Here is a 15892-nt window from a genome sequence, read left to right as displayed (position 1 = left end):
CTGTGTGTATTTGTCCGTTTATTGACCGTTTTGACACTTCTACGGTACTTACAGAGCCCCTAGACCTTATTTATTATGAAAAAAGCCAGCGGGTCGCAAAGCACTTCTGATTTTAAGGGTGTAAGAATTTGATATGTAAATATTTTTAACTCATCCTTATTTCCTCAATCTTGCTAGTAGACGCTGAAATCACGCTGGCCACATAGCACATCACTGTGTCAATCTCTGCACATTTGCTGGCAAGCTGGCCAGACAATGTGTCTGCAACTACAAGGTTTTTCCCTGGAGCGTATTCTGCTACTGGGTTGAATCTCATGAGCCTCATGAAAAGACGCTGACATCTCAGAGGTACTTTGTCAAGGCTGCGGTTGTTAATGAAAGGTACAAGTAGCTTGTGTTCAGTTACCAGCTTGTACTGCTCTAGTCCATTGAGGTACCTGTTAAACTTCACGCATGCCCACGCGCCCGCCAGAGATTCTTTCTAGCTAAGGGCATAACTTCTGCTTTGGTAAGGCATCTGGAGCAATACACCAGGGGTTTCCACTGGTCCCCGTGGAGTTGGATGACATCCGAATCCTTGAGCATCATCTTTAAGGGGCCTTGAATATGTATTTCGAATTGAATGGCAGTTTGCTCAATAGCTAAGGGGTATCGTACTCGTAAGTGTGAGAGGTGGATGATTAGTGTGAAAAAATTGATCCCAGCTTCGAGACATTTCCAAACTCATTCATACCTATTCCATTGTGTACTGTACTTTCTTCTTGTGCTTGAGCTCTTGGATGTCAGCAATACAACTAACCCATTCTTTCCATTATTCAATGAGAGCTGCCGAGCATCAGGAGGAAAGTTCATGGGAATTTAAGTCTTTTAGCTGCTTGCCACTTTCTTGCTCTCACCTGCAGTGAGAAGATGCAGTGCAGGAAAAGTGCAACCATCACAATGGCCAGCAGCATGGTGGCCACATTGCGGAAGTCACTCAGAGACTCCACCAGGGGAATGCTGCCGACCTGCCAGTCATAACAAAGCACGATCGGGGCGAGCAGCAGCCAGGCATTAAACGACAGCAGGTAAGAATAAGTCAAAGTCCTGTGGGGAGGAGGTAAAGAAAGAATGGTGAGCACAAAGAAAAAAGCTGGCTGTTTGGAAGGGAGGAAAGAAAGAGAAAAAGGTTGCAAGAGGAGAAGAGAAAGAAACATTTTAGTTACGTAAAGATGACATTAAGTGTTACATCAAATTTCAATCATCATTATTATTATTATTACCCAATTTAACTCAACCTAGAGTGTTTGGCAGTTTACCCAAGGATAAAATGAACAGGTTGTTGTCCAAGGTTAAATATTAATTGGGAGTAATTGTATAACCCTCTATTTCTTTAAATTTCTCTTAGTGGGATTGAGACCTGAGTGGCTATCTAGAGGAGTGATCTTCCCAGTGATCTGGTCCTAAAAAAGACAAGAGGAGCCATAGAAGGCAAAAAATTATAATCAAGAAATGAGTGAAGAGACCATGGGCAATGTGGGCAACTTCAAAATGCCCAACAATGGACCTCTGTTCTCTTCTTCAAAGAAACTGAATATTTATTAACGACTTCTACAGTGACTGATTGCAATGACTGATGATAAATCAACATGTACAGTGTGATAGAACGAGTTATTTCAATAGCAGTGGAATGAGAAATGTTATGATTTGAGTAATGGTGAGAGACAATACGATACAGCCGGCCTGTATGGTGATTACCTGAAGTGTATTAAAGGGATGGTTCAGTGATTTTGAAGTGGGGTTGTATGAGGTTCTTATGCATAGTTAATATGGTACCTTATGGATATGGTGATCAGCGCTGTCATTTTACAGAGTTTGGAGGAGAAGTGGATGTAGCGAAAGTCAGAGTCTTACTATTGCAGAGGGGACCACCGAATGTGGAGTGCAGTGTTGAGTGTGTCCGGGCAGAGAGCGCTTCCGTAAGTCCATGATTCATCCATTTTGGTGCTTCAAGTTTCTCTACAACCTTCCCACATATGGAGGACCTCGATAGGACAGGTGTCAGTCAATCAGAGAGCTTGTTCCCATGATAATTTTCGTTGTTTTACCCAACCAACACAAGGGGCCTAAGTGTCACGGAATGCTGAATGGAGAGGTGAAATGACTTTTCAAATCCAATTAAATTCAGTTATTTATTTCTGTTTTTAAAACTGCATTTTCAAATAGATTTTTTTAATGCTTTTATTTATTCAGGAATTCATTAATGTATTTTTAAATTATGTATTTAAATACTGTTTTAAAGTTTCATTTGGAAAATATTTTTAGACGTCCTCTATTTAATAATGGATTAATTAATGGATAAAGAAATGCTCTATTTCAATTTCCGTGTCACTTGAGGTCCTCCATAGCCATATGGGTGGGTGAGAAGAAGCTGCTTATCTGAATGGCGCTTTTCTAGCCTTATCGACCCCTCAAGGCACAAGTCACGATTGCCCATTCACACACACCTTCATACAGTGCTTATTCTGTCACATTCATACACTGCCGGCACATATATCAGAGGAAATTTAGGGTTAAGTGTCTTGCCCAAGGACACTTGTGGACTGGGGGAAGTGGGACAGAACCATTGACTTTCTGGTTAGTAGATGACCGTCTCTATCCCCTGAGCCAACACCATCTTTCTCTTTACATGGCAACATTAACTCCATGTCATTTTCTATAAGATACTGTTGGGATCTCAGGCCATCCCATTTGTACAATAGAGGAATAGAGGCCTGACTATGGCTACATCCACACTAATACGTTTTAATAAAAAAAAATCCTTAATCTCCTTTCTACTCAAGTGTGTGTGTGTGTGTGTGTGTGTGTGTGTGTCTGTGTGTGTGTGAGAGAGAGAGAGAGAGAGAGAGAGACACCTTGTAAGCAGATGAGGGGAGAAGGAGGCTGGGTTGTCTTGTTCAGAGAAGAGAGGCATGGATCCCCCCATCAGCCACAGCCTGACTGACATGATGACCACCACCTGGAGGGGGAAGGGTAGAGGGGGAACACCTCAGCAGGAGCTTGGGTATTATACTATGACAGTTAACACTTAAAAATGGTCTTACATAAGGTGAACTGGACAACAGACAAACGGTCTTTATTCTAAATTTCATAGTCATGCAACAATAATGCAACTGACAATTATTGTTTCAAAAATTAATAATTCAGAGTTACAGTCTCTGCAAGGCTAATTTATAGCAGCATGGGACCCAGATGAATTCTGGGAGCTCATTTCCTCTGCCGGACGTCTGCCATGTTAAAGTGTAATTTTCACAATTGGTAGCTAATTGACCAAAATATGCATAACTACCAGAATGGTACTTTTTAATGTAAAAAGAAAAGAGTACTCACATAGCCAGAGATCAGGCAGGCCCGTTTGATGAAGGGGCAACAGATGTAGAGGAGGCTGCTAAGTCTAGAGCTACACAGGTGACTGAGGGACACAGATAGAAGGTCAGTCAGAAAGCATTCTGTGGTTTGTAACCAGGACAGTACAGTACAATCACAAATATGGACCATTTATGACCTAATTGGATTCCATATTACCCAAGTTATGAGTTAACTAATCTCGGTGAGATGATGAGACCAGAGTCGCCCTGCCAAATAGAAGGCCATTTCCTGTGGAAATTTGATGTGTGAATGCACAGGATGAACTGTCGCCACAGCGCTTTTTGCTGAGACAGATCATGTTAACCTGGATTTCGAACCAACAGTCTTCTAGCTGGGAGGCAACAGCACAGACCACTAGGCCAAGGTGATCTCACTAGTTAAGTGTAATTTTGTAAATGACAAAATAACCAGCATTCATATAGAATGCCTCAGCATTCACACTTAAGAAAATAAGAAGTAAAGAAAGAAATAAGTAAAGAAGTAATGAAAGAATGAAATAAAGAAAGAAGTGTGAGTCATGTGATGGCAAGCTAGAGTGCGAACGCTGAAAGGACAGCTCCATAACAATGGATTAAATAATTGGACATACTGAAAGTTTGAAATAAAAGTATAAACGGCTTTTTAAGAGCAACGGGAACGGACTCTTATCCTTCATGTGTATAAACCTAAGAGGAAAAAAGTAAAAAAAACGGCTCAGTGTCTCCACGACCGTAGCTGCTAACCAAGAACCTGTGCCAACAAGAAAGTGCTGAACGGGAAAACAGCTCCACCGAACTAATGGCAGCTATCAACAAAGGAAACTAAATGATAACCAGCAAGAATCTGAATTCCACTCTGAAGAGTTTGCAGCAGAAAACAGCACTTATCGAAAAGAAGCGAGGTGACTGAACAGAATTGATAGTGACATGGATAACTTCGCCAGGCGCCTTGTTCAGGCCGAACAGACGGTGAGCGATCTAAAATTAAAAGTGGACGACCTGAGCATGAGGGAGTATCGCTCCCGGAGATGCAATCTCTGCCTGACGGGATTACCAGAGGGATTGGAAGGAAACAGCCCCACCAAATAGGCTTTGACACGGGCTCGACAGCTAGGCACCCTGCTACATGAAAACAACATCATCAGGCTCTATCCTGACTACTCATTTGAACTTCAACAGAAAAGACGGAGGTTTGATGACACTAAAAAAATTCTGCGGGAGAAGAAAGTGGATAACCGGCTGGTGTATCCTGCTCGCCTGCTGCTGAAACACGCAGGTAAAGAATTGAGCTACGCAGACCCAGATGAAACCCATATATTCGCTGAAAACCTGCTCGAGACAAATTTAACTCATTGAAATTTGGGGATTTGTTATAAGATGACTGTTAGGAGACTCCGGCACCTGAATCACATGTGAGGATGCAGATTCAATCAGCAGCCGGGACAACATTACTGCTTCATGCGGATACACCCAGCTGTTTTTGTGTAAGGAGAGCGAACTAGGATTTTCAAACATTGCAGCTGTTTAACTTTTTGAAAAGTACAAATATTTTGCCAATACTGCACCGTCTTTGACCCAAGTTCATTTTGATCTATCCAATGGAGAGACAGTCAGCATTTGTTTGTTTTTTACATACAGTAAGGGCAGACAAATGACTGGGCCAGAATAGCTCCAAAGACAGTTGAAGGCCTTTTCGCGTTTTGTGTGGCAGCGGTGAGAAGTGAAGTCAACATCAAGAGAGGCATGCAGTGCCCTTACAGAGGCCAAAGGTCAACAACAGAGAGTTGAGAGACACTGGACTGTTTTTAGGAACAAGAGACACTGGAATATGTGTCTAAAAGACTGTCTGAATCTGCTTTTCATGCTGAGAAAGAAAAAGAGACAATGACTTTGTCTAAGGAACATTGTATCTGCCCTCCCGTGCACAAGGCCTTTCGTGATCAAGCCCTTAAGTGTCATTGACAAAATGACACTTAACTAGTGAGATCACCTTGGTGCAGTGGTTTGTGCTGTTGCCTCCCAGCTAGAAGACTGTTGGTTCGAATCCAGGTTAACATGATCTCTCTAAACAAAAAGTGCTTCGCTGTGCTTTCGCGGCAGTCAATCTTGTGCATTTTCCGCAGAAAATCGCATTTTCCGCAGAAAATCCTGCTCCTCACCTACAAAGCCCTTAATAATCAGGCCCCATCATATCTTACAGAGCTCATAATTCCATATTATCCTAATAGATCGCTTCGCTCTGTAAACGCAGGGCTACTTGTGGTTCCCAGAGTCTGTAAAAGTAGAACAGGAGGCAGAGCCTTCAGCCACCAGGTTCCTTTCCTCTGGAACCAGCTTGTGTCAGGGAGGCAGACACCCTCTCTACATTTCAAGTTAGACTTAAAACCTTCCTCTTTGAGAAATGTTATAGCTAGAGCTAGGGCTGAACGATTTGGGGAAAATATCGAATTGCGATTTTTCTGACAGATATTGCGATTTGATTTGCACATACACACTGAAAGAGAGCGAGATGTGTTGAAGAGAAGAAGGGGAGAGAGCAGTTAATGAACACACAGTGACGGTGTAGTGACTTTAGCTCTCTCTTTGATAGAAGCCTGTCTCTTAAACGAGGGCATAGTTGTGGTGTAGCTAAATGTGTGATACAGGTTGGTGGTGGTGCCTCGCGATGTAGAGACTGAATGCTTTGCACAATACTTTATTTAGTTGCACATCTGTCGGCTCAAACCTGAAACATTCCCGTTTCGCCGAAATGAAATTGTCAAGCGTTGCTTCTGGCTGCTCCGCTACTGTTATTCTTTGGTTTCACTCGTGTTGTTGGTGGGCGGATACGCAGTCGCCCTGGGCAACTTGTGATGACTGAAAGAATGACTGAATGAATGAGAATGACTAGTACGTGCCGGCACGGCATTTCTGATTGGGTGGCATGAGTGTGACAGCAAGGTATAAACACTGGGTCAGATGCGCTGCATAACATATTCTAATAAATTGCAGCCTTTTGCGATTTTGTAATTTTAAGTATCAGTCTGGTAGAGATTAAAGCGGCGGTTGCACAGCTGTTATCTCTCTCTTTCTCTCCTCTCCTCCTGCCTCTCTTCTCCCACTCTTTCTGCCCACCTCTCCTCTCTCTCCCATTTTTCTCCTCACCCCAACCGGTCGGGACAGATGACCACCCGCAACTGAGTCCAGTTTTGCCAGAGATTTTTTCCTGTTAAAAGGGAGTTTTTTCTCATCCATAGTCACCAAGTGATTGCTCATTGTGGGATTTTTCTTGGGTTTTCCCTGTGATATTGACCTGTGCCTTGAGACAACGTATATGTTGTGATTTGGCGTTATACAAATAAAATTGAATTAAATTTAAATTAAAGTCTTGATTTTTGGGCCATTTTTATTTCACCTTAAATTCTCCCGCTTGCATATGATATAAAGAAACACAACATAAATTGCCATAATTACACAGATGATTCACAACTATACATACAGTATCTTTATCGCCTGATGACCTGCACCCCATACACTCCCTAACTCAATGTATTCATGATATTAATCTATGAATGTCACAGAACTTTCTAAAACTGAACAAAGATAAAAAACAGTAGTACTCGTCTTTTCAAGATCACTACACTGGCTCCCTATAAAAACTAGGATTGATTTTAAGATTATTATATTATGCTTCCTGTACAAAAAGCTCTAAATGGCCTAGGACCACAGTATATCAAACACATCCTTAAAGTTTCGCTCACGTACACATGCAAATAACAAAATGAGGGGGAGGCGGAGTGATCTACGGTAAACTTATAAACGTAACTATTGTATTGGCCGTTCTCAACACGTATGGTTTGCCCGTGGTGTGGCTGGTTGCAGTATTCTTTTTGAAACTGCAAAAAGTGACCTGCAGTAATTAAGCCACGGCGACCTGTTGAATCAAAGTTCAGTTCAGAATCCTGAACGCGCCATAGTTGTGATGACAACGTTGACGAAAAACATGTGTCAGGCTGATGAGATGAACGGTTCTCCTCATATGACAGACAGATTTCTTGAATTATTAGCAGGATTAGTAAAATGTCTCCAGCTGTGCAGAGTAACCTCTCTGCAGCCCTTAAATATGAAATATATGTCTGAAATTTAACTTCATCTTTACTTTGAAGAACACAAAACATGAAATATGATAGTGTAAATGAAATGAAAATCATTTCATACTGATTTTTCCTCGTAAAAATATGAGGAAAAATCCCTGGATATATTGCATTATCCTCAGGAAATAATCTGTTCATATTGATAATTTTCAATATATGTTCATTTTAATTAATTGCTGATTTTAGTTAATTGTTCTGTGCTGTTATTCATTTAATGCTTTTTCAAAAGAAGCTACTTTCCCCCCTTTTTTGTAATTGTATGTGGGTGGGGGTCAGTTTCCATACAACACATATAAAAGTTGTAAGGTTACAGTACACAATTATTTAAAAGAGCATAAAATCCTTCATAGATCTAGCCTTATAAATTGTTAATTTTAAAAAGATTCTTCTGGGAAAAAAGTAAGTAGAAAAAAAACAAGGGGTCAACAAGTTCAGCTGAGTAAATAAGGCCGAGCTTTGCTGAAATAGTGTGAACATGCTCAGAGGAGTGTCGCCACATAAATCATGATAAAAACATCAATCAAACTAAACTCTGTGCGCTTACTTGATGAGAGGCCTGCGGCAGAGGACCAGGGCATCATAGAGCACACACACTCCGAACACGGTGACACCCGTCTCCTTCACCAGCATGGCACATGTGCCCAGCACAAGGCTGAGCAACAGAGAGGAGAAAGAGACGGTGCAGGGCAGAGAGTCCTCTGATACGCTCACACCCACTCCTCTGACAGAGAGAGAGGAGAAGGAAAAAAGCTATTAACAGGGAGAGATGACTCCTGATTGGTAATTACCTATATATACTTTTATTTGACATAATCAGAATCAAAATTCATATACTTTGTGTTGTTTTTTTTATTTAAAACCTACGGACAAGTCTCAAGTGAGCCTTTGTTTGGACTGTGGGAGGAAGATGAGGAACATGAGATACTGAACTGAGAACATGCTAACAATTAAAATCTTTCTCCATAGGACAAAATCTAATTCACTTCAATTTAATTTAAACCAACCAATGAGGACATACTGGATATGTTACACCACATAGGTTGATAAATATAGATTGCACACAACCTTGTATAATTATTCTTTGTAGCAGCTAAAAACCTGCTGATGAATGATTTATGCTATTTTGTCTATATGATACACCCATCCTCATCAGTCCCTCGGGCAGACTAATATATTTTACACTTATATGTGTGTGTGTGTGTGTGGTACAGAGTCATCTTACCTAACATAGGAGAGAAACGTCAGCAAGAACAGCAGACAGGCCAAGACATCAGCCCTGCCCACGACACCCGACACCTGCAAAACACACACACACACACACACACACACACACACACACACACACACACACACACACACACACACACACACACACACACACACACACACACACACACACACACACACACACACACACACACACACACACACACACACACACACACACACACAGAGAGAGGGTGAGGGAACACTGCTGGACGTCCATGTGGAGTCCATTATGTTGCTACACTTTAGTGAGATGCACAACTTCAGCTGCTGCACATCACTGTCTCTGTGGAATGCTTCTTAGAAATGTTCATACCAAAACCTGAGAATAAACGTGATTATTGCTCAGCCATGTTCCCATTATCGTGAGTGTAAAGGCTTTTACTGATAATGTTGTAGCACAGGCCAAAACAGTTATAGTACAAGTTAAACCTCTCACAACATCTGTGGAGATCCTCATTCATCCAGGTCACAGTTATCCACCAGGGGGTTGAATCCGGAGCATCTGGGTCTGGAGCATTAACACTGTCCACTCCAGATTAAGGTTCAACACCTGGGATTCACCAGAACCTAGTCAGAACTGAAGAAGCCTCTTAGATGAAAGTGAAACATCTTCAGGAAACTACAACCAAGTCCAGTTGCTCCTGATTCAACACCAGTTATCATCTCTAGAAACAATCACAGGTAGTGCAGTTCATCACTTAAACATGAACATCTACACAAACCTATGTCTTGCTGTGTTTCCACCATATGCACTTATTGATCCTCTCTTCAGTATTAGGGTATATACTCACTGGCTCGCCCCTCTGTCTCTAACACAGGGGTGTCAAACTCATTTTCACCCCGGGCCACATCAGCATTATGGTTGCCCTCAAAGGGCTGGTTGTAACTGTAAGACTAGGGTTGAACCAGAGCCCTTGAGAGAGTAGCGACATCTCTGTTCACTCCAATGGACCAGTTTTTTTCCCAGCAATGGCGGAAATGGGGTCTCTCAATAGTTCCCGGAAGTGAGCAGCAGTGCATTTGAGTAGCAGCAGAATGGATCAATGGACCGTCTGTGTTGCATTTATGAATGGTAGTTAGTGGATTAGGATTTATGATTATTTATGATTTAAGAAAAAATATTGACTAACTGCATAGAGTAATTACATAGGCTGCTTTATTGTAAATCAATATATTTATTGACTACTAATTACCAAAAATCACGTTTCTGTCGCTCTGAACAATGGATTTGAATTGTGCGTCAAGAACTTCCAGGAACTATATAAATTCTACATGAGTCACGTGACGTGCAAACATTTTGGACTTCCGTTGTCACGACTCCCATTCAACGGCGCTGGACTGAATGATTAATTGTGTTCAAATCAAAATCGTGATTTTTGAAACAGCACCATTTGCAAATCGCAAAAGGCTGCGATTTATTAGAATAGGTTATGCAGCGCATCTGACCCATTGTTTATACTTTGCATGCCATCCAATCAGAAATGCCTAGGGCAACTGCGTTTCCGTCCCACCAACAACGCACGAGTGCAACCAAGGAATAACACGCTTGGGAGCCGTTGTTTTTATTTTGCAGAGAGAATCACTTAGTCATGAGAGCTATATGTTGTCGAGGTTCAGCACAGAACACACACTTTCAGTTTCAGGTTCCCCTCCCCCACACTAAGAGAGAGCGAGCCGGAGAGTGAATGCAGAGAGGGAGTGGCATCAATGAGGACAGATAATTGAATCAGAGAAATAAAACTGTTCTGTTTTATTTCATGTCTGATTATTTCATGGTGGTTATGTTGTAATGCAGAATCAAACACAGGCATATCTGCAAGATAGATTTTTTGTGGTGTATGCAGCCGCAGTAGGTCTCTTCCTCATGCTTTTTTCCCTTTTTTAAAAAAATACAAACATATGCTTTTTAAGCTTGAGTTTGACACCCCTGCTCTAACACATTGACACGGCTGTCGGTCGGCCAGTGGATGTTTTACCACATCTTCATCATCGTTGTTGTTCAACTCTCTTTTCGTCAGGTGATCAGACTCTGTTACTCTGTGATGTGACTCTGCTGATGGCTTTCACTTTATAACTGAAGTATCAGACTAAGTGATGATTTCTCGTATTTGGGAGTTTATGTGTTGAACGTGGGCGCTGCCATTGATACACAAGTTTTTAAAATGCCTTTTGTGACTATGAAAATGAAACGGTGGGGCCAGTGGAAAAGGTATGTAATCCACTGGCATTTGGTGACATTTACACAGTACCCCCACAGGGGAGTCATTGCAATTCATCTGTGTGATCTGCTCGTGTTCCTGCTGCTGCCTTTGTGTGAGTTCAACACACTAAAAAGAAGGGATTGTTCTGTAGGAATTGTGGGATTTTGTGTTTGATGTATGGACGTAGAATTAGGCCTGACACGATAACTACTTTTTGTTGCACGATATATTGTCCCAGAAATTATTGCAATATACAATATTATCATCATTTTTAGACCATTGTTTCATACTGAATCATGTGAGCTTGTGGTTTAGGCCTATTGGTCGTTGTGCATGTGCAAGTCCTACATGAATTGTGTTGCTGCTTAGAGAAATGTTATCCAAAGTTAAGACCCAGCATTTGAAGACATGGTGCCTTTAGACAAAAACTAAGAAATTCATATATTTTGTCATTTAAAAGACCAAACCAGTAATTTTTTAATAATGATGAGAGGATAGAAGCAGCGCACGTAGACACAATGGCTGTTATTGAGGTCAATAAAAATGATTGAGTTCATATTCATGTATAGTACGATAAGTTGATCGTGATTATATCGTAATTATCGTGACAGGCCTAAGTAAAATAGCAATGCGTGATCGAAGCGCCTCATACACAAGCAAGTACACAAACCCTCCATTACAGTCCACACAGACAAGCGGCTCTATTTAAAAAAAATAATACTTCAGACAGCAACTTCCTTAATTTCCCATAATGCTCTTTAACCTCCTCCAAAAAAAACACTACACACTTGCTTGCTCTTTTTCAATAGAATGCCCTGTCCAAAGTGTGCAACAGCCTTACAACAGCCTGAGAAAAGTATTGTGTGGGTGTGTCTGGGCTACACAAAAAGCTGTTAACTCACCAGACAAGATATTCTGCACCATCTGATACAAGCCGAGGAACAGAAAGGTGGCCCCCACAGTCTTCATACTAAAGCACGTCTTGCTGTTGCATTGCATCTAGTTCTTTCCTAACATGGTTTATGATAAGTGCTCCGCTGGTCTGACCATTTCAGCTTCCTGGCTGAAAAACCTGCCATAAAACACTTGACCTTGGCCTGAGCCACAGGAATATTCAGTTATACCCTGTCAGCCAAATGCTGTTCAGCTTTAGCTGTTTGCTCCAACCTGAACGGGGGTATGTCAGGATGGATTGCAGTCTGTTGGTAAAAGTGGACTAATTGTTAGTTTCCTCTCTGGGGAGTAATAGACCATGTGTGCTGTAGATCTTCTTAACTCTGCAGTGTTTATCCATAAGGCTGATTTACAGTATGAGACCCAGGTTCAGCTGTTGATCTTTGTGTGCTGGCAGAGCAGCAGTAAACATGTCCAGTAGACACTGAGAAAGAGCAGGTAGGTTGAGCGTGAGGATGGAGGAAGGGAGGAGGAGGAAATCAAAAGAACACACACTTATGTGGTAAAACAATGGAGGGAGTGAGCAGGAAAACAAGCAAGACGAGAGTTATCACATAAAAATTGGCCTCCCTAGAATGATCACAATTTCATTGCAAATTACGATAAGGGTTTTGCAAAATCAGATGCCTTGTTTTTGTTGATCATTCATTCATTCAGTCTTTTTAGGATTCATATGAGCGTACGATTGCTGGGTGACTAACAAAACACACTCTTCACCTGCTACTTTGAAATCAACCTTTCGACTAAGAAGTGGGTACAGCTTTTATTCTGTTGGAGTATGTGCGAATGTGTCAGGGCCCACAACAACACAACGCACATACGGCTGACGGGATCCACACATGGCCGGCATTCAACGGGAAGAAAAAGGAGAAGGTGTGTATGAATGAAGGCGTTTCAGCCCTGAAACAAGAGCCCCATTCACTCGATAGGGACCGGCTGACTCACTGCCAGACTGGTCAGAAAACATTGGAGAGGTTCACAGTTATCCTGGTTTCTGTTGCGGTTCAGCCTGAGTTTATTCGTAACAGAATAATGACAAACTGATCAGTGAAGGCTGCTACCTCATTTACAGAGATGAGAGCCGAGAGGCCGGCCAGGGGGCGCTGTTGAGCATGCATAGGGAGTAAACGCGTGTACATTACATTCATTTAGTTGACGTTTTTGTCAATGTCAGTTGTTGTTAGTTATCGTAGTAGTACTATCATCTTCAAAAATGACACACGTGAGACACGTGACTCACTGGTAACCACTCCTGTACACATATCTTATTTTTTCCCCTTCAATAACTTAAAAACTGTTCAAATAAAAACCTCCTGTTTTATTTACATTACCCTGAAACCTGCATATATACATGTTCATGAAATCATTGGCTAGATAAAACATGAGCTGGCTCCACTTTCTGCGTTCTAAAGGCTGCAACTTGTTGCTCTGTCTTCTTTATACTAAAATAAATATTTTTGATGTTTACATTACACGCACTAACTCTGTGTTTTCTCCCTTCTAGTGTATATCTGACTCCAGAGTTGCAGGATCCAAACCGTCACTATTATTATTATTATTATAATTATTATTATTAACAACAACATAATTGCATCTATAAGTGTCACTATTATTTTTGTAATTATAAGTAGTCTGATAGAGATTAAAGGGATAGTTGAGTGATTTTGAAGTGGGGTTGTATGAGTTACTTATGCATAGCTTCCTGGTCTCTCTCTTCTCTCCTCATCTCTCCCTGACCAGTCGAGGCAGATGAATACGGTTCTGCTCGAGGTTTCTTCTCACTAAAAGGAAGTTCCTTCTCTACAAGTTCACACTCTGCTTTGAATTGTGGGAACTCTTGGGTGTCTCTGTAATATTGTAATATCTCGACCTCACTATGTAAAGTGCCTTGAGATAATGTATGTTGGTATTTGGCGCTATACAAATGAAATTAAACTGAATTCAAAAATTGCTGCTTTACAGGGAGTGTTTGCCTTGGCTTGAACCAGTAACCAAGAGGTTACCAGTCCTGGCCAAGGTTTATCCCAGCATATAACCACAGTAAAAACGATATCTATAGATTTCTGATTTTTACAGATCTGTGCAACTTTTTAAACATCAGGGCAGCGCCGAGCTACTGTAGCTGTTTAACCTCTATGTTTCCTGTCTTCAAACTAACCTGACCCAGTGTGTGTCATATACTCACAGCCTCGGTGTGGACAGGGTGCACGGCAAAGAGGAGCGCGGTGATGAAAGCCAAGCGTGAGTCTTCAAACACGCAGCATTTACACATGTGCATGAGCAGGCCGGTCACGGCGCAGTGCAAACACACGTTGACCATATGGAAATACAGAGGCGTTGTTCCGCCCAATAGGATGTTCAACCTGAAAGACAAGATAAAAAAATAGTCAACAGTATGGATGAAACAGGAGCTGTGGTCATCCTGATTGTCTGAAAGTGATACCATAACCAATATTGTGATGAGCCTCTCTGAGCAGGAGTTGTCACCTGGTCTGGCTGCACTATATAAGCTGATGACATTCAGTCCATCTCCCTTCCCCCTTGCCTTCCACACTGTTTGGTTTTGGTTGTATTTTGATGTCTACATTTAAATTTCATTCTTATTTCTTAGTGTATCCCTCATCCAGCCTTGAGCCGAGTTGTGACAAATTGGGACTTGTCCAGGATCAAAATCAATCATGGTTAGATGAACAACACAGACCCATTTTGGTCCACCTTCTGTGGAATTGTGGATTTCTTAACAAGGTGCTGGTGCTTTTTTGGCTGCTACTAATTTAAATGCATGTTGGAGTTGCCATGCATGAGTTTAGTGTTTTTCTTCAGAGGTAGAACAATATTCTGGTCCCTTTGTCTCTGGTATGGTTGAAACTTGGTGTTATTCTGTTGTACATTTCAGTTCAAGAGTTTAATTTTGTCACTGGAGTTTTCTCACAGTAGGTGTTAATCAAATCCCTTAGTGAGGTTATTGCAACTTAATCTCTTTAAGTGAAGGTGAGTGGGTGGGGCAATATTCTAAGAAACACAATTACTTCATACGTATTGATTTTAATCATTACAAATTGAAGAATTGACTTTTTGGACAATCAAATACCACATTTTGCAACCGTTTTCTGGTTTCTGCTAGTTTAAGGTGGTCCAGTGTGTCATTTATAGATGGTCACTCAGCACTCATTTGGAGACATGTTTAAAACCATGTGCAGTGTTTCCGATTAATTACCTAGAGTGTCGCAGCCCACCACAGTCTAACCTGAGACTAGATCTCTAATGTGTGTTTTGCACCATTGCTTCAGCAAATTAATGGTAGTTCATCATTCATATCCAAACAACCTATGTGTTTATGATTAAATTCTTTACTACAGCACACAATTGTTTACAAGAGCATAAAGTTCTTATAGATCTAGCATCTTAAATTGCTATCAGAGTGCACCAAATTGATGGATTTAACTTTAAAATCTGCAAGCTGCCCTGAGTCTCGCCTGTGACGTAAATAGTTAAAGTCTCTGTGGGACCTGCTGCAATTTATAAGAATTAGTTAACCGAGTCTTGTATCTGTGGCGGTCGATGGTTTGAGCCCTGGCTTCTTCAGTCTGCATGTTGAAGTGTCCTTGGACAGGACACTGAACCCCCAAAATGTAAATGGACTGTATTTATAAAGATCTTTTCTAGTCTTATCAACCACTCAAAGCACTTTACAGGGGCAGTCCCATTCACCCATGCACACACATTCACACACAATCACACACTGCTGCTATTGACCACGCTTTTTCTGTCACATTCATACACTGCTGGAAGAGCTGCCAGAGGCTATTTAGGGTGAAGTGCCTTGCCCAAGGACACATCAGCATGCGGACTGGTGTAAGCGGGGATTGAACCGCCGACCTTCTGGTTAGTGGACGACCGTTTCTACCTCCTGACGCCCAACAGCCCATGACATGTGTTCAAACAGAAA

At 41.5% G+C, this 15892-nt stretch overlaps 1 protein-coding gene across 2 annotated transcripts in view; it reads right to left on the bottom strand.

Annotated features, from left to right (window-relative positions):
* tmtc1 (transmembrane O-mannosyltransferase targeting cadherins 1) overlaps window positions 1-15892 on the bottom strand; it is a 35637-nt gene that overhangs the window by 17452 nt on the left and 2293 nt on the right. Inside the window, exons 2-7 of one of the 2 annotated variants that reach the window (XM_035620372.2) lie at window positions 14129-14306; window positions 8742-8815; window positions 8064-8240; window positions 3370-3451; window positions 2895-2998; window positions 897-1086 (exon numbers count right to left, since the gene is read on the bottom strand). In XM_035620372.2, coding sequence (XP_035476265.2) covers window positions 897-1086; window positions 2895-2998; window positions 3370-3451; window positions 8064-8240; window positions 8742-8815; window positions 14129-14306 — 805 coding nt within the window. The remainder of the gene's footprint in view (window positions 1-896; window positions 1087-2894; window positions 2999-3369; window positions 3452-8063; window positions 8241-8741; window positions 8816-14128; window positions 14307-15892) is intronic. The other variant, XM_047336478.1, reaches the window with a different exon arrangement.

This window comes from Scophthalmus maximus, chromosome 12 (genome assembly GCF_022379125.1).
Source record: "Scophthalmus maximus strain ysfricsl-2021 chromosome 12, ASM2237912v1, whole genome shotgun sequence".
Lineage (NCBI taxonomy): Eukaryota > Metazoa > Chordata > Actinopteri > Pleuronectiformes > Scophthalmidae > Scophthalmus > Scophthalmus maximus.
The sequence above is the reverse complement of the archived record's forward strand: the minus strand, read 5'-3'. Positions and strand labels throughout refer to the sequence as shown.